Raw genomic sequence first — 22399 nt, forward strand, 5'->3', positions numbered from 1 at the left:
ATGGGCTTTGGATCTCCACTCCACACTCCCCCCATCATTCACTATGGTAAGATTTTTTGTTCTGATGATGCCTTATACCTGATCCCTTTGACACCTCATGACTTGGCACATCTTAAACTGGACGAACTCAAGAGAAAATTCAAGCCATACTGAGATTCTATGGGCAAAATACGGAATGATGAAGGAAGCATCAAAAGAAGATGGAACGATTATACAGAGTCAATGCACCAAAGAGACCTTGTCAACATTCCACCATTTTAGGAGCAAGAACCAATGGTACTAACGGAAGAAGTACAAATTGCACTGAAAGCATTAGCCAAGGACAAGACTCCAGGAATGTATGGAATACCAATTGAAATATTTCAGTGAGCTGATGAAACACTGGAAGCACTTTACTTGTCTACGCCAGGGAATTTGGAAGATAGCTACATGGACAACTTACTGGAAGAGGTCCATATTTGCCCATTCCGAAGAAAAGTTACCCAACAGAATGCACAAATTATAGAAAAATATCATTGATAGCACATGTAAGTAAAATTATGCTGAAGACCATCCAACAATGGTTGCAACAGTATATTAACAGAACTGCCAGAGGTTCCGGTCAGAGTCAAAAAAGTATGGGCAAAAAAGGCTGTTCTTGATGCCAGATGGATCTTGGCTCAAAGCAGAGAATATCAAAAATAGATGTTTACTTGCATTTTATTGACTATGCCAAGGAATTAGACTGTGTGGATCACAACGGACTACGGACAGCCTTGAGAAGAATGGGAATTCCAGAACACCTCATGGTGCTGATTCGGAACTTGTACATGGATCAAGAGGCAGTTGTGCAAACAGAACAAGGGACTTCTGCCTGCCTGAAAACCAGAAAAGATGTGTGTTGGGATTATAACCTCTCATCATACTTGTTCAATCTGTATGCTAAGCAAATCATCAGAGAAGCTGGATTGTATGAACAATTCAGCATTGAATTTTTGGAGGAGAGCTTATTGACAATCTGGAATATTCAAATGACACAGCCCGGCTTTCTGAAAATGAGAAGGATTTGAAGCATTTGCTGATGAAGATCAAGGATTTCAGCTTTCAGTGTGGATTACAACTCAATGTAAAGAAGACAAAAATCCTCACAACTGGACCAAAAGGTAACATCATCATGATAAATGGAGAAAACAGTCAAGTTGTCAAGGATTTCATCTCACTTGGATTCACAATCAGTGCTTATAGAAGTAGAAGTCAAGAGACCAAAAGATGTGTTGCATTAGTTAAATTTGCGGCACAAGACCTCTTTAGAGTGTTAAAAATCAAGCATGCTACCTTGAGTCTGAGATGCACCTGACCCAAGCCATGGTATTTTCAGTCACCTTATAGGCAGATGAAAGTTGGACGTTAAATTAAGAAGACCAAAGAATTGATCTTTGTGGTGCTGGTGAAGAATACTAAAGGGTAGCGTGGACTGCCAAAAGGACAAGCAAGTCTGTCTTGTAAGAAATATAGCGAGAGTGGTCCTTAAAGGCAAGGACTGAGAGACTTCATCTTACATAATTTGGACATGTGGTCAGGAGATAGCCCCCTGGAGAAGGACATTATGTTTGGTAATGTAGAGGGGGAGAGAAAAAGAGGAAGAGCCTCAAGGAGATGGATTGACACAGTGGCGACAACAATGGCTTCAAGCATTAGAACAATTGTGAAGTTGACACTGGACCAGAGAGTAGTTAGCTCTGTTGTGTATAGGGCTACTATGGGTTGGAACTGACTTGATGACACCTACCCGCAACAACAAGGAGGATGCTTGGTGATACCGTGGGTTAGGGACTGGACGGGAAACTGCAAGGTTGGTAGTTCAGAGCCACTAACCTCCCCACAGGAGAATGGTGAGGCTGTCTCCTCCTGTAAAGATTTATAGCCTTGGCAACTCTGTACAGGCTCGCCTTAAGTCAGAAGTAACTCAATGGCAATGGGTTTGGTTTGGGCTTTAATAGGAGCCAAGGGGAATAAATATGTTAGTTATTTATAATTTACAAATATACAGTTCATAAAGAGCCCTGGTATAACTATGGTTAGACATTTGGCTCACCACAAAGTGAGAGGTTCTAACCTGCCAACAGCTCTTCATGAAAAAAAAAGCAAAAACAAAAAGAAAACCTGATATTTTGCTCTCAGAAAGATTTCAGCCTAGGACACCGATGAGTCAGATCTACTCTGTCATATAGAATCGTTATGACTTGGAATCAACTCAGTTTCACACAACAATGTGGTTGATAGAGCCATTGTAGTCAAATAATAAAGCCAAATAATAATTCAGTTGTCATTTGGTTGCATTCATTTTATGCTTCACACTATACTCGTGTCTATTTTTAATGCCCTATAATGATGACTACATTCTGTGAGGATTTTTTTCCAGTTTTAATGTCCATAAGATAGAAGTTATAGCATTAGAGAATTTCATATGTCTATTTCAGTGTTTCCCAAACATGTTGGCACTCTTGAAATACATGAAAGGCATTGGAGAACTATTCATACAAAGCTAGATTCTTGGAGATTCTGATTCCTTAAGTTTAGGATGAAGTCCAGGATTCTGTACTTCATAGGCTTCCCAGGTCACCCTACGTTTGGGCACCACTAGCCTAATTTATAATTTGGTAAAATGAAATATCCAATTAGTAGGCTCATTGGTCTCAGACCTGAGCTTCTAACTCCAGCTTCTTGCCACTGTAGAGAAATTGCTATCAAGCGCACACATTACTCACTCATCGATAGCTCCAGCTACCCGAATATCTTCCTGGTCAGTTTTAACATCCAGCTCTGGTTCTCCAGTAAGCAGAAGCTTCACATTGTAAATAACCAGCAATGAACCTAGAGAGAAAAAAAGATATTTGACTTGCCATTATCTTAAATACATAAAAGTTACTTTTGTCCTAGCATATTATTTATGAAATTGAGTGGGCCAAATTTCCCTTTGTATGTCAATAAAGATATGTTTTTATAAATTCTATGACATATATACAGAATATTCTACTCCCCGTTGAACAGTGTGGCATATGCACAGCATGGAGATTCCTATTCCTGCTCAATTTATTATAAATCTTTTCAAATGAATTCTTCATATTTGGCATTCTATTTATAATTTGCATCATGAAAACTGTTAGATTATTGACCAAATGTATATTATGATTAAAGCTCTCATCGAGTGAACTGAAATCAATGCATATACAAAGAAATATGGGTTTAAAACTTTGTACAAATACTAAGTACTGATTCTAGACTCTATTTTAAGCTTGGCCAGCCAAACAGATTCTACCACAGCTAATTGTCTCTCAGTTGTATGATGAAAACAGTCATAGAGAATACACAAATGAATGAGTATGGCTTTGTGCCTTTAAAACTTTACTTTAAAAATAGGTGACGGTCAAATTTGATCCACAAGTCATAGTTAATTGACCCCAACTCTAAATAATTAATAATGCAAAGTTCACTTTCTTCAGTAAAATTGGCTATGATATTGAAGACAAACAGGATTGTCCAAAAACTAAAAATAAGTGCCTACATTTTTGCTTTAAAAAAAATGTCCCTTACCTTAGGCTGTTTTCTCAAGAAACAAAACTAGTGATACTCATATATGAACAAGAAATAACTTTGTGTCAGAGATAAATTCATATCACAGAAGCAGCCTAGCCCAGGCCAACTAAAGCCCACGGGTCTGATGTTGGCTAGACGATGGTCCAGAATACCACAGCTGACAAATGGTGAAGCAGGAAGGCCAAGTGGGAAGCTGTAAAATCCTAACTATTGGGGTCAGAGTTGCATAGCTCCGTAGCTCTGATGGTGGCAATAATATGGTAGGATACTGAAAACTCCCAGGGTTGGCAGGTCACATGAGTCACCAGCTCTAGAACCAGACACAGGACACAAGCACACAGCAAGAAAGAAATATCGGTTTTCCACTGGGTCTCTTAAAAATAGGCCATGCCCTGAAAGAGATGTCACGAAGCTGTGCTCAAATGGATAAATCGGACTCTCCCCTTCTCTTGTTACAGATATGGCAAGTTGACACAAAATCTAACCATCACTCTCCACCTCTCGTCGAGATGGATCTTGTACACAACTCTTTTTTTTATTAATTACTAGATTTGTACACAGCTCTTTTACCATACATAATCTCCTAACTTTGTTTATGGTGCAGCTCTGTGGAGTCCTTGTTTCCTGGTCTGTATCACCCTCCTCCTCTGTACTTTAGATAATTCATGTTGTGATTCTTTTATGACAAAACCCATAAGAATAAATGATTGCCCCCAGGTGAGAACCCCTAGGAGATTAGAAGTTCAAAACCATCAAAACACATTTATAGGACCTTGCATAACACTGAACATGACTCTCATCACAATTCCCACTTTGATGAGCTTACCACATTTCCCGTAGATCATGTCAAACTGCTGCATCAATTCCGCCTCCGTTTTAAATGGGGAGTACTTATAAATCACAGCTAATTCCGTGGAGAACTTTATGGGATCACTGGTTACATGTTGCCTGGTTCTGGTTAACCATGAAGGTATTGGAACCACAACCTGAAAACAGAAAAGAAAAAGGGAAAACACCAGTCTATTAGGAAAGGCACAAAAAGAATCATCTCCTTTGGTCTGATGCTAATTGTCACACTCTCAGACAGCCAAATTACAAAACACAGTGTTCTAGATTTACAAGATAATGCAATAGGTATACTCCTGGTTTTATTTAGCAGGATTTATTATGAAGTGTGGGAATATATAAAATCCACTTCAGAGTCCTCTTGAGAGATGGGTATATTGGAAAGAGAAACAACAGGAACAATAATTTAGAAATTAAAAAGCAGATGACTTGGCTGCTCAAAAAAAAAAATCAAACACCAATACCAAAGGTGAGAACCAGCCTGATGTACAATCCAAAGCCTCTAAAAGACGCAAAGATTAATTGAAAAAATAGCTTTGGTGGAAAAATAAAGAGTTAATTCCAACTCACAGTGGCCTTTCCAGCAAGAGAAGACTTTACCTTGTTGTGTTTCAAAAGCTGCCACATCTTTCTTCTGTGAAGCAGTTGGCTAGTCTGAATGGCCACATATTTAGTTGTCAGCTCAGCACTTAACCATTGCTCCACCAGTGCTCTTATAGGTAAGGAAAGGAAAGACTAGACAAAGTATCTGGATTCCTGTCTGGCTCCAACTCTTTGCACACCCACAAGTACTGGATACTCATTCTCAGGCAGAATGGAACAAAGCATCTCTGGCTGAGAAGAAACCAGACACTGCTGTGAGCCTGTGCTAACATTAGAGAGATGGAGTCAACCATAATGGCAGAGATGAAGAAAAGCTTTTAGGACTCTTATTTGCTGATGGGACACAATTCAAAATGAGAATAAACCGTGGCAAATATCTATTAATGATTGGAATGTGGAATGTATAAAGTATGAATATAGGAAAATTGGAAGCCAGCAATGGAACACATGAAGATTGATATACTAGGCATTAGCGAGTTGAAATGAACAAGTATTTGCCATTTTAAATCAGATAATCATATTATTTACTATGTCATGAATGATAAATTTAAAAGGAAAGGAATAACATTCTTCATAAAAAAGAACATTTCAGGATCTACCTTACAGTACAATGCTGTATGTGATGTGATACTATCTACATGCATACAAGGAAATCCAGTTAAAACTATTATGCAAATGTATGCACCAACCACTAAAGCTAGTGTGAAGAAAGTATTTTACCAACTTCTTCAATGTGAAATTGAAAGTGCTTAGATAATTATTAGCATTTGGAATGCAATAGTTGCGGGGGAAAGAACAGTATTTGGAAAATATGGCTTTGGTGATAGAAATAAAACTGAAAAATCACATGATGAATTTTGCAAGACCAAAATTTTCTTCATTACAAAATCTCTTTTTTACAACATAAATGGCAATGATACACATTGACTTCCTCAGTTGGAATACACAGGGATCAAATTTAATCTATCTGTGGGAAGAGACCTGGGAAACTTCAATGTCTTCAGCTAAAATAGGGGCAGGGGCTGATGGTGGAATAGACCATCAATTGCAAGTTCACATGTAAGTTCAAGGTTGAAGATGAAGAAAACTAAAGCAAATCCAGGGAAGCCAAGATAGTCCACCTGAACTTCAAGTACAGATTTGACACCGTGAACACTGACTGCAGATGGCCTGGTGAGCTGCGGGGTGGCATCAAGAATATCATATATAAAGAAAGGGAAAGCTCATTAAAAAGAGAGGAAACCAAGAAAAATTCCAAATAGACGTTAGAAGAGGCTCTGAAATTTTCTCTTGATCATAGATAAGCAAAAACAAATGGAAGTAAATGCTCAACAGAAAATTTCAACGTGCACTTTGAGAAGAAAATGTATCACAATGAAATGCAAAGATCTGGAGTTAGAAAACTAAAAAGGAAGCACACCTTCTGCATGTATTATGCTGAAAGACCTGAAGAAAATTCAAGCCTTGCTTTGCAATGATGATTCTATAGGCAAAATCGTGAATGGCGCAACAAGCATCAAATAAAGATGCAAGAGTCACACAGAGTCACCGTAGATACTGAACCATGTCCAGAGGTAGCACATGATCAAAACCCACAGGTTCTGAGAAAAGCTCAGGCTGCTGGTGAAAAACAAGGCTCCGGCAATTCAAAGAACATCAACTGAAACGTTTCAACAAGCTGAGGACGCGCTCACTCTCCTATGGAAGAACTCTGGAAGATCTCTACCTGGCCAACGGACTAAAAGAGTTTCATTATTTGGATCTACTATACCATAGAAAGGTGACCCAAAAGTGCTTCAAGAATTCAGACATTATCAAGCAACATCATTAATACCCCATGCAAGTAAAGTTTTGCTGAAGATCATTCCAGAATAGAAGCAGCAGTCCATTGACAGGGAGCTTCCAGAAATTCAATCCAGATTCAGAAGAGGATGTAGAGGGAGAGACATCATTGCTGATGTTGGACAGATCTTGGCTCAAAGCAAAGATCCAAGAAGATGTTTATTCATATTTTACTGACTATGCAAAGGCATTCAACTGTATAGATCCTAACAAATTAGGAATAGCATTGATGAAAAGGAATTCCAGAACACTTCACTGTGCTCATGCATAACTTGTACCTAGGCAATCATTTGAATACAAGGAAATACAGAGTGGTTTAAAATCAGGAAATGTGAATAAGGGTTACACTCTCTCACCGTACTTATTTATCTATATGCTGAGGAGATAATCTAAGAAGCCGGACTATACAAAGGATAAGACATCATGAATGGTGGAAGTTCTCATTAATAAACTTTGATATGCAGATGACATAACGTTGCTTACTAAAAGTGAGCAAGACTTAAAGCACTTGCTGAAGAACAAGGATTATAACCTTTAATACGCATTGCAACTTGGTATAAAGAAAACAAAAATTATCCCAACTAGACCAGTCAGCATTATCCTAATAAACAGAATAGGATTGAAGCGGTCAAGGATGTCCTGTCCCTTGGCTCTACATTCAGTGCCCATGGACACAGCAATCAAGGAAAGAAATCATCTAGTTATTGGACAAACTTGCTGCACAAGACCTCTTTAGAATTTTGAAGATTAAGGGTGTCACTTTGAGGACTAAGGTCTACCTGGCCCAACTGGTAATATTATCTCACATGCTTTTTACAGTTAAACGTTGAATAAAGAAGACAGAAAAAGGATTGATGCATTTGAATTGTGGCGCTGGTGAAGAATAGTGAAAGAACAAACCAATCGGTCTTGGAGGAACAGAGTGCTCCTTAGATGGTAAGACTTCACCGTATGTGCTTTGGGCATATTATCAGGAGAGGCCAAACCCTTGAAAATGGCATCATCCTTGGTAAAGTAGAAGGGCAGCACAAAGGAAGAAGAGCCTTAATGAGATGGAGTGACACAGAGGCTGTAACGATGGATGCAAACAAGAAACAATTGTGAGGATGGGACAGTGTTCTTGTATGTTGTGCATAGGGCTGCTATTAGTTGTTGTGAGGACAAGAAATCCCATTGGATACTGGGGGCCTCGGCCTCATGTGGCTTCCAAACACTGACAACCTGACGTCAGATAGAAATCAGAGAAAACATGGTGTCTGGGAGAAAATGCTTAGTGTCCTTTAAGAAAAGAATGAACTGAGTTAACAAAAATAAATGACAAACTTCTTTAAATTAGGTATTTATTTGACTATGGAAATAATTTCTTTAAAGGGTTGAAAGAAAAAAGTTTAGGCAGTCTCCCAAGAAAGAATATTCGAAATAAAGAAAATAGAAAAGATAAGAAAAAGAAACAATTCAAGAAGCTTAGGACTAAAAAGTAGGTGTTAGGTAATCTAAAATGTTTGCATCAAATCATGTCTCCTCCCCACTGCCAAAACTGTTTAATTCCTAAACCCTGGTCCCTGTGAAGAAACAAAGGATGTGTATTCCAAACTGAAAAGATTTTTGAAAAACCAAAAACTCAGGAGTATGGGTAGAACCAGACCACCACAAAGACACAACATTTAAATCAGAAATCTAGGGGCAAAGTAGCATCCATTGACCTTCAAAATGAGGAGGGAAAATAGGAGAGGATCAAAAACAAGATTCTGTAATTAAAATGGCTTCACATTTCTCATTATCTTCACTGTAAACTAGAGATACTGGAGGGATGCCCTCAAAATTGTGAAGGGAAATTAATTACCTAGAAATAATATCACACCATACCAACATTCAGTGTAAGGACGGAAGAAAAAGATTTTTATGCATACGAGGTTTCAAAATATTTTAGTTCCCATGCACCCTTGTTTGTTTCATCAAGCAGCTGTTGGAGAATCTGCACCACAACTGTGAGGAAACAAAAAAAGGAGAAGATACGGGATTTGGGACTGAGAGCTGACACAAGAGCAAGGTGCTGAGAATCTCGATGTGGGGAAGGCCAATCCCAAGACGAGAGCTGAGCTTAGACACTGGGCAGAGTACAAACCGCAGAACAGCAGACACACTCAGTAGCAGCAGTGGTCTTCGGGTAGATGGAGTTGATAGTAAAGGAGATGGAGACTAAGGTTAATAAAGTGACTAAACATCAAAACAAATATGTGGCGGTAGTGATACCAAAACCGAAAACCAAACTTGCTGCTATTAAGTCAAAGCTGACTCACAGTGACCTTATAGGACAGCGTAGACCTGCCTCCGTGAGTTTCCCAGACAGTAACTTCATGGAGGTAGAAAGCCGCACCTTTCTCCCGCACAGCAGCTGGTGGTTTCTAACGGACATTGCCATTAGTAGCCCAAAGGGTAACCGCTCTCTCACCAGAGCTCCTTCGTGCTGGTGATAAGCATGTGAAAAACTAAGCAATGATTAACTTCAAGCAAAATAAAAATTCAGAAAAACAAAAATGTGTTTATAATATGGCACGATGACAAATTGCTGGTAATATAGTCTTGTGTTGTAAGGAAAAAAGATTGGTATAACCAAAATTATAATAAGACTTTTCTGGATGGGAGAATTTAAGGATTTGTGTAGGTGATGACAGTAGGGGTGAAAAAGATACTGTGGTGGTTAACATACGAAGTCAAAGTCAAATAAAAAACAATAAAAGAATTCTACTTAGAGAGATGTAAGCAATATCAAAAGAATAATCTAATTTTTTTAAAAGAAGTTGCCTCTTCAAAGACGTGGAAGACAGAACAGGATTATTGCTTCTCCTTTAAAACAAAAAATGGAAATATTCCATCCTTGGAAAGGTTTAACCTAAGCATTAGCCTCACTTCCTTTTATACACACAAAACCAAGACAAGAAATGAATCCGACTGCCATGAAGTCGGTTCTGGCTCATAGTAACATTACAGGGGATTCCTGAGACTGTAAATGTTCACGGGAACACGTAGCCTCATCTTTCTCCCTTGGAGTGCCGATAGGTTTTGTACTACCCGCCTTGGGAGGATCAGCCCTTACCTACACAGGGTGTAATAGAAATTCTTCAAGTGTCACTTCCATTAAGCCAAGTCTCTAGCTTTGCCGTTCTGTATCACCCACAGATTGCCCTCTTTAACCACCCCCACTCTGCTGTTCCCCAGTGGACAGGTAGAGCCCCTCACAGGTGTCTCCCCATCTCTACAATGACCCTGCAAACCACCAACTCCTTTCCAGACCTCAGGCCTGCTGCTTGCCTTTTCCACGTACCAGGATTTAGTGTTTCAAACTGTATTGTTGTTAAAAGTGAAGCAGACCACTCAAGGTTCTCTAATCTCTCCTTTCATTCATTTTTTTTGACATGTAACCACAATAGGGCATTGTTCCTTTTAAATACCCCTGGTTTGTTACTTACTCAATTCCTAAGTATCAGTTTTATTTTGTCTCCAAGGCTGGAAACTCTTTGATGGTAATATAATCACTGTTCTGCTTCTTTTCTACCTTTTATAGAACTTATGCCCATGTTGGGCATATTGTAATAATACATATTGGTTGAGTTGAATAACTGACCAAAAAAGTAGTGAAACAAAGGTATTTAAAATGAATGAAATACATTCTAGATCATCAAAGATAAATGGTATTATGGCCAGTAAGGTTGCTATAAGTCGGAATCAACTCAGTGACAATGATGTTTATTTTGAGAAGATACCTAGAGTTATTCGTTGAAGTCCATTTTAAATTCACTTTCTTTAAATTGTCTTTGAATTCAGTATTCTACTCAGTTACACATTATCAACCATTTATGGCACGGTGGTGGTGAGGTTCTGCAGACTTTTTTTTTTCCAAAAGAAGTATCAAACTCGAAACGTAAACTCATCGCCATCGGGTCAATTCAGACTTGTGCTCTCACAGCTTCTGTCGATTTTGACTTACAGCAACCCTATAGGACAGAGCGGAACTGCCCCTGTGCCTTGCTGAGCCTATGATCTGGATGGGAGCAAAAAGACTCATCTTTCTCCCAATGAATGGCTGGCAAGCTCCAACAACTAGCCTTATGGTTCATAGCCCAATGCATAACCCACCTTGGCTCCTGAATCAGACTCATAGTGATCCAATATTGAGTTTCTAGATAGGATATGTATGGAAGCAGAGAGGCTAATCTTTCTTCTTTGGAGTGATTAATGGGTTTGAACTGCTGTGGTTAATACACCAACACCTAATCCAGAGTGCCACTGGGATCCTGCATTGCACTAAAAGAACCTTGAGGTAGTTAGTTTATTGTGCCAGCCTGGCCGATAAACACATGTGGGGTTAAATGAAGGATGGAGGGATAAATGGCTCGGTGAGCCTCGCCTTTCTTGTCTCTTGCTCTTTGATCATTGGACCAGTGTGCAGCTACCTTGCTTGTTCTGTGCCTCCATTTGCAAGCTACACTACCTGTGGGACACCTAACCCGTGGACTGTGTCACTGTAATTTGAGGTTCCTTCAAGACCTGCTTCACCACACTGCTGGTGTATACATCGCTTGAGCTGGGGACTGTCGGACCCTGTCATCTGGCTGACTGTTGGTGACCTGCCTTGCTGTTTGCTGCCTGTGCCCGGATAGCCTGAATTGTTCTACAGAGGACTACCCGGTGGCCCTCAAGACTTGAAGGACTGCCAGTGTCTCACAACTATCTCACAGGAGTGAGTTGCACTGAGCCATTTGTACTGCTTTATAATTTAATTAACTGTTTATTTCTTATTTTACATATCTATGTGTGTGTGTATAATCATTAGCATTCTGGTTTTGTTTCTCTAGAGAACCCTGTCTAACACAAACCTCTTATCCTTGAAAAATTGGGCATCTTGATATTGAAAATATATTTCTGATAACTACCTAGAAGTATGAAAAAAAATCACACCTTAAGGAAGGGTCAATAAGACAGGCCTTCTGCTACCCCACATTTCTCATCACCTTCTATCTTCCAAACATATTCCAAATTTCTAAATATAAATAACTTATGACATACTTTACAACCTGCACTATTTAAAACACCATCATCACTATGGAACTGAAAGAAAACATCAAATCTCACCTCACTTAGACCTTCTGTTTCACAGAATGTCTGAGAAAAAAACAAACAGGTCATTGTTTCTTCCTTCTTTGTAAAAAGAATAAAGTCTTTTCCGATTCTCATGGCTCCACTGTGAAATGAAGGAAAGAGCAACTTACACATCTCAGACACTCAAAAGCAGGGACAGGTGAGCATGGTGCCACTGTTCTGCTAATCCACTACCAATGGGGCACTCATTTTTGTTTGGTTTGGTTTTCAACGTGGTCAGGATGGATTTCCACTGATACACCCAAGCACTTGCTTGAGACAAAGCTGCTAGAATATACTGCTGTCTCAAATCAGCAAACACACTTGCGGCCATCACGTCAATTCGGACTCATACTGACGCTACAGAACAGGGCAGAAGGACCCAAGGAAAAAATGGTCATCCGACTTTGGGAAGACTCCCATGGATAATCATCTCACCTCCTCACCTCTAATTAACTCCAAAAAAGTACTGCTGTGGAGTCAATCTACTCTTGAGAGGATTGACAGTCCTAAAACCCACAGGTGTAGTTGTGCTCCGTCCTATGGAGTCCAATAGAGTCAGACCTCGTACTGAAGCACGCTAAAACATAAAGGGTGGCCGTTTAGCACTTGGGCTAAAATGTGCTTTGAGGAGTAGTAAGACAGGAAGATGTAAAGTAGCTCTAAAGGACATGGACGTTACTTGGAGCATTTCTGAAAGGAGAGTTCGTTTACTATATGTATGTGAGCATGTTCAGTTAAACTAAAGATAGAGGTGAGCTATGGGTGTGATGATCCAACAAAATCCCTATGCTTACAACCAACCCCCTTGGGTATTTAGCTATAATGATATTTACAGTAGGATATTTTATTTTTTAAATCATTTTATTGGAAGCTCATACAACCTTTATCACAATGCATACGTATCTGGATCATTCTATATGAAATAACCTTTAACTAAACAATAGTTTGCTATATCGATAATATATGCTTTAAGGAGAACACTGGCTTACCTTTTAAGACCATTACCATACTGTCCAATGAACCTGAAGGCGGATGACCGTTTTTTGGATGTTCCAAAATAAATTATTTCTGAAGTTTCCTCTGCAAGTAACAAAAAATTTTAAGATGGTCAGAGATTATGAGTCATGTGGGGGATAGCATTTGGCACCCCATCTGCACTGGTTGGGGCTACTCATATGGGGTTCACATTGAAGACTAAAGGTGTAACAGTGAGGTGCCAGGGGGGAAATAGACCGCTCCATTCCTGATGGCAGGAATAGCAATAGGGACTTTTAAGATGTGTGCCTTTTGTACACGAATACTGAAGATTTACAGGGTGTATGTGTTACTCGGGTTCAAGATATGGAACCCTGAAAGAAAAGGAGTTTGGATTGATGGATTCTAACATGTCCTTCTCTCCATTTAACAGAGATATTGATCTGTTCTGTGTCAGGATCCCTGTTAGACTTGTGGCTATTTGTATGTTCTCTCTCTCTCTCTCTCTCTCTCTCTCTCTCTCTCTCTCTCTCTCTCTCTCGCTCTCTCTCTGTTTATGTATACAAGATAAGCAGGATAGGTAATCCTACGGAGCCAGCAACCCAGCGACCGACCGAGGGTTCCTGGAGGATATGGGAGAGGAGGCGGCCAGGGGGCAGAGGAGGTGGGGAGTGGGGAGCCAATAACAACAGGGATAGGGAAATAGTAAGGGTTCTAAATTTGAAGGTGAGGAGGGTGTAGCTTTCCTGGTCATGTCTGGATCAGTCTAATTGTATCTGAGAGTAAGTTAAACATGATAATGGGACCGAAGGAAAAAAGAAGAAAGAAAAATTATATATTAGGTATGCAACAAGGAGGCAGATGGACTTTGGGCCTCTACTTAAATCTTACCTCAGTAGAATGGTTTGTTCTAAGAATGTGGCAATGTATGATACTCACCTTCCTGACATGATCACTGAAGACAAAATGGATGCATAAATAAATGTGTGAAGCAAGCTAGTGGTGCCCAGCTACTAAATGATATAGTGTCTGGGGTCTTAAAGATTTGTAGTTAAAGAAGCAGCCACCGAGCAGGGAAGCAACAAAGCTCATATGGAAGGACACCACCATATATGATCATGAGGTGTCAATGGGAAAAGGTATCAGAAGTTCAAAAACAAGCAACCAAATCAATGTGAATGGGTGCTGATGTAGTGGAGACCCAAAACCCACCTGTGAGATAATCAGACAGTCCCTCTCAGAAGGCCTACACAGAAGGGATGATAAATCCGGGGTGAGGTATAGCACCGATAAAACACTTAACTACCCTCTATTTCAGTGGTTCTCACCTTCCTAATGGCCTTGACCCTTTCATACAGTTCCTCATGTTGTGGTGACCCCCAACCATAAAATTATTTTCGTTGCTACTTCATCACTGTAATTTTGCTACTGTTATGAATCGGGAAACCCCTATGAAAAGGTCATTCGACCCACAAAGGGGTCATAACCCACAGGTTGAGAACCTGCTGTTCTAGTTCTTTAATATTTATTCCCCTTACTATTAGGGTTTTTATTTGTTTTACCTCATTAATCCTACTAGACTTGTATGTGTTCATTTGTATAATCATCATGAAAACCAAGTTAGATACCCCTTCAGAAACTGTAACAGTAGTAAATGTTTCCATGAGGGTATGGGAAGAGATTGGGGAGAGGGGAAGGGGTTGCTGATAGCGCTGATGACTATGTAACCCCGCTTGAGGGGAGGGAACAACAGAATTGTTTGCTAATGGATAGATTGGATGGTATAAGATATAGCAAAAAGGTGGGGGGGTGGAGTCTGGGAGGGTTGGTGGAGGAGGGAGAGGATAAACAGGAAACGATTATTAAGAAGCTCAAGAAGAAAGAAAATGTTTTGAAACTGATTGTAGTAACAATTGTACAAAAATGCTTAATGTGATTGAACTATGGAATGTTATATCGGTAAGAGCTCCCAATTAAAAAAAGAAAAGAAATTATGAGTCATTGATGCTGGCTGGAGATTCAGTTGTGAGGCCCTCACACATATCTCAAGATATTAAAGAAAATGCACACAATTTTGTCAGCCATGAAATAAGGACTGTGGTCAATTTCTATAATCTCTGATCAAGATCATAGCAGTGTTCTATTGGAGGAGGTACCAAAATCCCACAATTAGATAAATCCATTTAAAATTCTGAACCTTAACTCCCTCACTCCAAAAGGAAACTATTACTATTTTAAAACACCTGAAGATAAATTAGATGAATTAAATAAGATGATTTATTTGTGAAACTCTGAACACAAGACTAGGCATTTGGCTGCTGTGATGAGATGCCATCAAGTTGGTTCCAACCCATAGTGATGCAATGACCAGCAAAAGGGGACACTACCTGCTACTATACCATCCTCACAACATCCCTATGCCTGAGCATCATGTCTTCAGCCAAGCTGACACATGTCCTCAGGGCCATTACAAAATATGTATTCGGGCACGCCAAACGGAACATCCATATATGTTATTTGGTAATGGCTAATAAATAAGAGCTAATACAGAAATTATTTGCAACTTATTAGTAACTTTCTTGTGGATATTAGTGTATCTAGGTCATCCATGAGAGATTAAGGACTGACTGGCTTTTGATCTGATCTGCCACCATGTAAGGAAGAAAGCTTAGTTTCAGACTTTCAGAGTCCTTTTTCTGATCTCTCCAGAACATTCTGGAAGTCTACAGACGTCCAACATGTCTAGTTTCAGAAACAAGAGCAGTGTTCTGAGAGAAAGGAGAAAAGACGTGCATGGATGTCACAGTTGGCATGCAAGAATACATATTTTAGAACTGCCCTGAGGACCCTGTGTCAGTTTGGCTGAACACATGATGCTTTTTTTTTATCATTTTATTAGGGGCTCATACAACTCTTTTTTAAAAATAATCATTTTATTAGGGGCTCATACAACTCATCACAATCTGTACATACATCATTTGTGTCCAGCACATTAGTACATATGTTGACTTCATCATTCTCACAACACCCGCTTTCCACTTGAGCCCTTGGTGTCAGCTCCTCATTTCCCTCCCTCCCGACTTCCCCGCTCCCCCCTCACCCTGAACCCTTGATAATTTATATAAATTATTTTATCATATCTTACCCCATCCGATGTCTCCCTCAGTCACTTCTCCGCTGTCTGTCCCCCAAGGAGGAGGCCATATGTAGACCTTGTCATCTGTTCCCCCTTTCTCCCTCACCTTCCCTCCACCCTCCCACTATTGCCACTCTCTCCACTGGTCCTGGGGGGTTCATCTGTCCTGGACAGACATGATGCTTTTCAGTGGCTCTTGATGTGGGAAGCATAAGGCTGCTGGACAGCCTGTTGGTCTGCAGCGTACCGGATATTCAAGCATACTCTTGTGAGAAGTTGCTTCCTTAGGTGACCACCACCCTTCTTCTGTCCATTTGTTCTACTGTAGTGGCTTGCACATTGTGATGATATTGGAGCCTCTGCCACTGGTATTTGAAATACCAGCAGGGTCACCCATAATGGACGGGACTCCGTGGAGCTTCCAAACTAAGACAGAGCGGGCAACCTTGGGCTGAAGTTGGCCAGTGAGTACTGGTGGGTCTGTCAAACTGGGCCACCATGATGGAAAGTGATATGGTGCCACCTCAAGCCACGGGGAATGGGCATAACTCAAAATCATTATTGTAGGGAATAATATTTCAATTCCAGGGCAAGTAGGTAAGGTGCACCTCTTATGTGCTTGCTCTGGGCTCTTCTTGAAGATACAAAGACCATACATGCAATATATCGTAAAATGCTCTATTCCCTGGGGGGAGGCCAAAGGTTAACACACTCAGTTGTCAATGGAAAGGTTGGGGGTGTGAGTCCACACCCAGGTGCCTCAGAAGAAAGGCCTGGTAATCAACTTCTGAGAAATCAGCCCCTGAAAGCCCTATGGAGCCCAATTCTACTCTGATATACACACGGCTTCCATAAGGCAATTAGAAGATGGTGGTTCTAAAGTACCTGGGTGGTGCAGTGAGTTGGCAAAAGGTCAGAGGTTTGTAGTCACCCCAAGGAATCTCAGAAGGGAGTCCAGCCAATCCATTTCTGAAATCTTAGCCAGGGAAAATCTAGGAGCACAATTCTACCCTAATATGCACAAGGGTCTCCAGGAGTCAAGAGTTCACGCCAAGGTAACGGCTTTTGTTTTTATTGTGGATTAATTCATTGGGACGGGAACATTCAATGGAAGCAAGTAAATCTGTGAACATGAGGGTAATATACACCAACTGCTAAAATACTTGGAAGTAACCTCTACCTCAAGGTTAAGCAGAAAATTAAAAACAGCCTAGAGGCGCTGGAAACTGCCTCAGGCTCTCGAAAGCAGTACCTGACAAAAGGGCTACAAACAATCTCAGAATCCCTTCCGCTCTCATTTGTTTTGCATTCGGTCCCAAGTGTTTTGTTGGTTTTTTAATAAGCAACCACTATCTCTTGCCTTTCACTTTTCTGACAATATTTATTTAAATACACATTTTGTCTTTCTTTAGAGGGCTACATAAATTTACTCCATCAGCTAGAGTAATAGTTAGACCTGAGAAGTTCCACAATAAGTCCGAGATTTATATTCTCCGATGGCTCCACACCTATTTCGAATAAATGGCTTAATTTATTTTTATGTATATGTTGCACTTTCAGACGGTTTCCTTCAACATCCAGTTAGGTATCTGGAGCATTAACTTACCTGGGCTCATGCCACATCCGTCATCCAGGAAGCACAACATGAATCCACCCTGCAGCTTTTCATTACCCACTGTAAGAGAAAGCAGTTATTACCAATAAATAGTGGGCTTAATTTGTTCGTCAGAAAGTCGTGCTGCTCACCTAATTATTCCTCCTCCTCACAGGCAGGCACAGAGCAGCAGACCTGTGGCACAGTGAGGGCACTGGGAATGCTGTCTTGGCAGTAGATTCACACACACACACACACACACAACTGCAGGTGAAAATACTCGTGCAACCAAGAAAAGGCTTTACATCACACAAAACCACTGCACATTAGTTAGGATTGCAAGCGGCATGTTACGTCCTGCTCTGCAAGTGGACTGGTCCTTCCCATTCCAGGCGTTTCTTCCTTTGGGGAGAGATGAAAGATAGGTGGTGATGTAAGCCCAGGCCCTCTTGGTCAAATTGATCTCGCTGTATGCCTTTCCGCCAACGCACTCCTTCTTTAAGAAACCCAGGCCTCTCTTATTAAATCGACCACACTTCCTTCTAGGAAACTCATTTTCTTCCCAGCCAAACCATTTTTGAGTGTTTCTTAGGGGGAGAAAATATTTGCCTCTTGAAGATCTATTTGATAATTGAAAATATCCAAGTTATGCAGAATCAGTTTTAATGATTAAAAGATACTGTTAGGCTATATGATTTTTCTTTTAAAAATAAGGTATATCCTAAACAAATGAGACTAATTTTAACGTACAACTCATAAACTGACTCACAAATTAATTACAACATTTAGACAGATGACTTCTGGGAAATTTACCTTTTAAAACATAACAGCTTTATTGGGGTATAATTGTACATAATAAACCCCACACATTTAAAGGGCCAATATGTTCAATTTTGACAGAAGTGCATACCCAATAACCTCGCAATCAAGGTAGTAAACATGCACATCAAACGAGAGGTGTATGGTGCCCCTGTGAACACCTTCCTGCCTCTTCCCACAGACAACCACTGACTTGCTTTCTGTCTCTAGAGATCAGTCTCCAGCGCATCGGTTAAATAAAGAATAAAACCAAAAACCAAACTCGCTGCCAACTCATAGTGATCGTAAAGGACAGAATAACAACCCTGGGGAGTTTCGGTGACCGCAGCTTTTGAGCGGAGTAGAGACCTCCTCTTTCTCATGTGGAGGCAGCTGGGGTTTCTGAACTGCTGGCCCATGGTAAGCAGCCCAAAGTATAAGCACTGTGTCACCAAGGGTCTTAAGTTTAGTCACTTTTATTCACATTTTAAATATTAATTAATTATTCAAGGTGATTCATGTTTAATTACCTGAAAGACATACCTAAACTTTGAAGATCACTTCTAATGACGTCTTCTAATCCAAATGCTTGTCAATAGGCCCAGGCTCTGCTTTGTTATCAGCTGCCACTGAGCGAATTCAGACTCATGGTGACTCTGGGTTTTCAAGGTTGTGTGACCTTACAGACAGACATCACTGGACCCTTTCTTTCAATGTGCCACTGGGTGGGTTCAAACTGCCTACTTTTGAGCTAGTAATCCAACAGTGAACCACTTGCACGACTAGGACTGTTTACCTCTGCCTTACTATGTTAGTCCAGGTAGATACTAGAGAACCAAATTCAGAGACACTCAGATGTGTGTAAGAAAGAGCTTTATATAAAAGAGCACTTGTATATTAGGAAAACATCCCAGTCCAGTCTAGAGCAAGTTTTTAAGTCTGATATTAGCCCATATGTCCGATACCAGTCTATAAGTTCCTCTTCAGACTCACACAACACATGTAATGACACAGAATGCAGGAAGATCACAAGCCAGTGGATGGAAAGTCTTGTGGATCCAGTGGCAGTGGAAACATTTCAATGCTGGCAGGGGTCTCCACGTGGCTCCTCCAGCTCTAGGACTGTAGTATAGCTCCATGTGTCTTGTTAGCAGGAATGTCTCACAGGGAGGGTCTGTAGTGCCCTGCCTCCAGTGAGCTATTTATCTCCTTAGCACCTCAAATGAGGTCATCAAGCTGCGACCTGATTGACAAGCTAAACACCCCTTCACTCTGAAATTTCAAGTTGGCAATAGATTATGTAACTGCCACACTTAACATCTCTTTTTCCCAGTTTTCTCTCTGTACTAAGCCCTTTGCTCTGTTTCCCTTAATTTCTGTACCAGGATATTCCTTCCAGGCTGTCCTTGAGGTATTTGTTCCATCCAGTTCTCCTTCCAAGGGAGCTATTCCTTCAATATTCAATGAAGGAAATCCGTTTTCAATTTTTTACAGGCCGTTTTCAACCTTGATTGCTCATTAGAATCATCTAGAAATATTGGTTTAACTGGTCATGAATGATTTCAGGAATTGATGTTTTTCTTTAATAGTTTATTGGCATATAATCCACATATCATACTAAATAATAGTTCACTTATATTTTTAAAATTTGTACAAGCATCACAATTAATTTCAGAATATATCTTTGTTGTTTTACATTGTTGGCTCCCCATCCCTACCCCCACCCTCAACTGGCTACCTTATAGGGCAGGGTAGAATTGTCCTGTGGGTTTCCAGGACTGTACCTGTTTATGGGAGTAGAAAGCCTCATCTTTCTCCCATGGAGTGGTTGGTGGTTTTGAACTTGTGGCCTTATAGTTATCAGCCCAACACACAACTACTACACTACCAGGGCTTCTGTGATAATTATTAATCCACTTACTGTCTCTATAGATTTACTTATCCTGGATTTCACATACAATCATACAAAACAAAAACAAGAAACAAACAGAAAATCAACACCAATGACAAAACAAAAAAGAAAACCTCAACTGAAAAGAAAGCAAAAATATTATAAAATGAGCCAAAAGGGAGATCAAATGATAAGGTGTTACATTTTAACCCAACTCCATCTGCCATCATCAACTTTACAATACTCTGTCTAATGGGCAGGCTTTTCACATTTGGGGGCTATGGTTGGTCAGAGAAGATGGACCAGAGGCTCAATCCACGTGGAGGCCGTGCAAACTGATTTGGGGCTTCCGTTAGCATTCCTAGCTTTCTGCAAACAGTGCTCACAATTTAACATTGCCTTCTTTGGATGTGAATCGTATTATTTACAATCCTTGAGTCACACAGTTGGCGTGCTGCTTCCGTGGATTTCGTTGACACCTCACTTAGATGGCTGCTTCTTTTAAGACAAAGCTTTAAGACTCCAGATGCCATACGTTCTGATAACCCGACACCATCTAATTTCTTCACCACATTTTGCAGTAGCACCCATATCTTCAGTGACCTAAAGTGAGCAAAGATTAGCGAGACAGAAACACCACCTTCAGAAGTGGGTGGACTTAGATTATGTCCAGAAGCAATAGCTTATCATTTTGATGTCATTTGGTAATAGTTTCTATTGTTTTTTTTAATAGTTTGTGACTTACCCTCTTACATAATCTAACTTTTTCTTCAAATCCTAAGCAGATTGCTGACTAGATATATTCATGACTTCAAAATTTGATTTCGTTATTTCTTCAAAATTATGGAGTTTTCATTGTTGTTTTGGATTTGTATATCCCAGATGGCTAATGATCGCGAGAAGTTGTCATGTGTTTGTTAGCCATTTGGATGTCATTTTTGGTAAACTATCAGATATGTCTTTTGCCAAAATTTTTATTGGATTTTTTTTCTTATTGAAGTGTGGCAGAACTCTATAGATTTTAGTAATTAGTCCTTTATCTGTTGTGTCAGAGCTAAAGATTTTTTTCCTAATCTGTGAACTCTCATTTTCTTCTTTTGATGAAGTTTTTTTTTTATATAGGTAAGTGTTTTGTTGAGTAGGTCCCAGACATGTATTTGTCTTCCACTGTGTGTATTTCCTTTACTACATTTGGTGGTATGTGTATGACTGGCAACAGGGCCCTTGAATTTGTCCCAATCTTCTCACTGATGATCCTTATAGCACTGGGTTTACATTTCTAATATATCTTCTTGTGTTCATTTTCTGGCATGGGACAAGGTATGGGTCCTGTTTCATTCTTTTGCAGATGGAGATCCGATTTTTCTACTACTATTTGTCGAAGAGGTTATCCCTTCCTGTTTAATGTTTTTGATTCATGTTGAAAATCAGTTGCCTCTAGGTGAATGCATTTATTTCTGGAATTTCCATTTTGTTGCATTGGTCTATGGATGGGTCATGTCCTAGTACTAGGCTGTTTTGACTCTTGTCGCTGTGTTAGAGGTTTTGAGATGGGTAGTATGAGGCCTCCTGCCTTTTCTTTTACTTTTTTCTTTATCCTAGGTCTCCTTCCTCTCCATATGAAGTTGGTCATTCATTTTTCCATATCTTTAGAGACTGACGTTGGGAACTGGGTAGGAAATGAATTGTATTTGTAGACTGTTTTAGGTAGTATTGACTTTTACGCAATAGTCTTCCTATCCATGAACACAGAGTAGTCTTCCAAATTTGTAGGTCTCTTATGGTTTCTTGTAATAATGATCTGTAGTTTTCTTTGTACAGGCCCTTTGTTTCCTTGGTTATATTTATTGCCAGTCTCATTATTTGTGTAAACAGTGTCCACTCATTTTAAAATGTACTAGTCGGAGGAGATGAGCCAGTCAGGGTGCGATGTAACAATGATGAGAAATACAACTTTCCTCTAGTTCCTAAATGTTTCCTCCCCGCTCCCACTACC

At 40.0% G+C, this 22399-nt stretch overlaps 1 protein-coding gene across 1 annotated transcript in view; it reads right to left on the reverse strand.

The window, feature by feature from the left end:
- Positions 1 to 22399, reverse strand: part of MORC1 (MORC family CW-type zinc finger 1) — a 193941-nt gene that overhangs the window by 163041 nt on the left and 8501 nt on the right. The window contains exons 4-8 of the mRNA XM_045286149.1: positions 17727 to 17795; positions 12999 to 13089; positions 12001 to 12109; positions 4403 to 4562; positions 2748 to 2853 (exon numbers count right to left, since the gene is read on the reverse strand). Coding sequence (XP_045142084.1) covers positions 2748 to 2853; positions 4403 to 4562; positions 12001 to 12109; positions 12999 to 13089; positions 17727 to 17795 — 535 coding nt within the window. The remainder of the gene's footprint in view (positions 1 to 2747; positions 2854 to 4402; positions 4563 to 12000; positions 12110 to 12998; positions 13090 to 17726; positions 17796 to 22399) is intronic.

This window comes from Echinops telfairi, unplaced genomic scaffold (assembly GCF_000313985.2).
Source record: "Echinops telfairi isolate 266 unplaced genomic scaffold, ASM31398v2 ScPeMD7_6;HRSCAF=24_0, whole genome shotgun sequence".
NCBI lineage: Eukaryota > Metazoa > Chordata > Mammalia > Afrosoricida > Tenrecidae > Echinops > Echinops telfairi.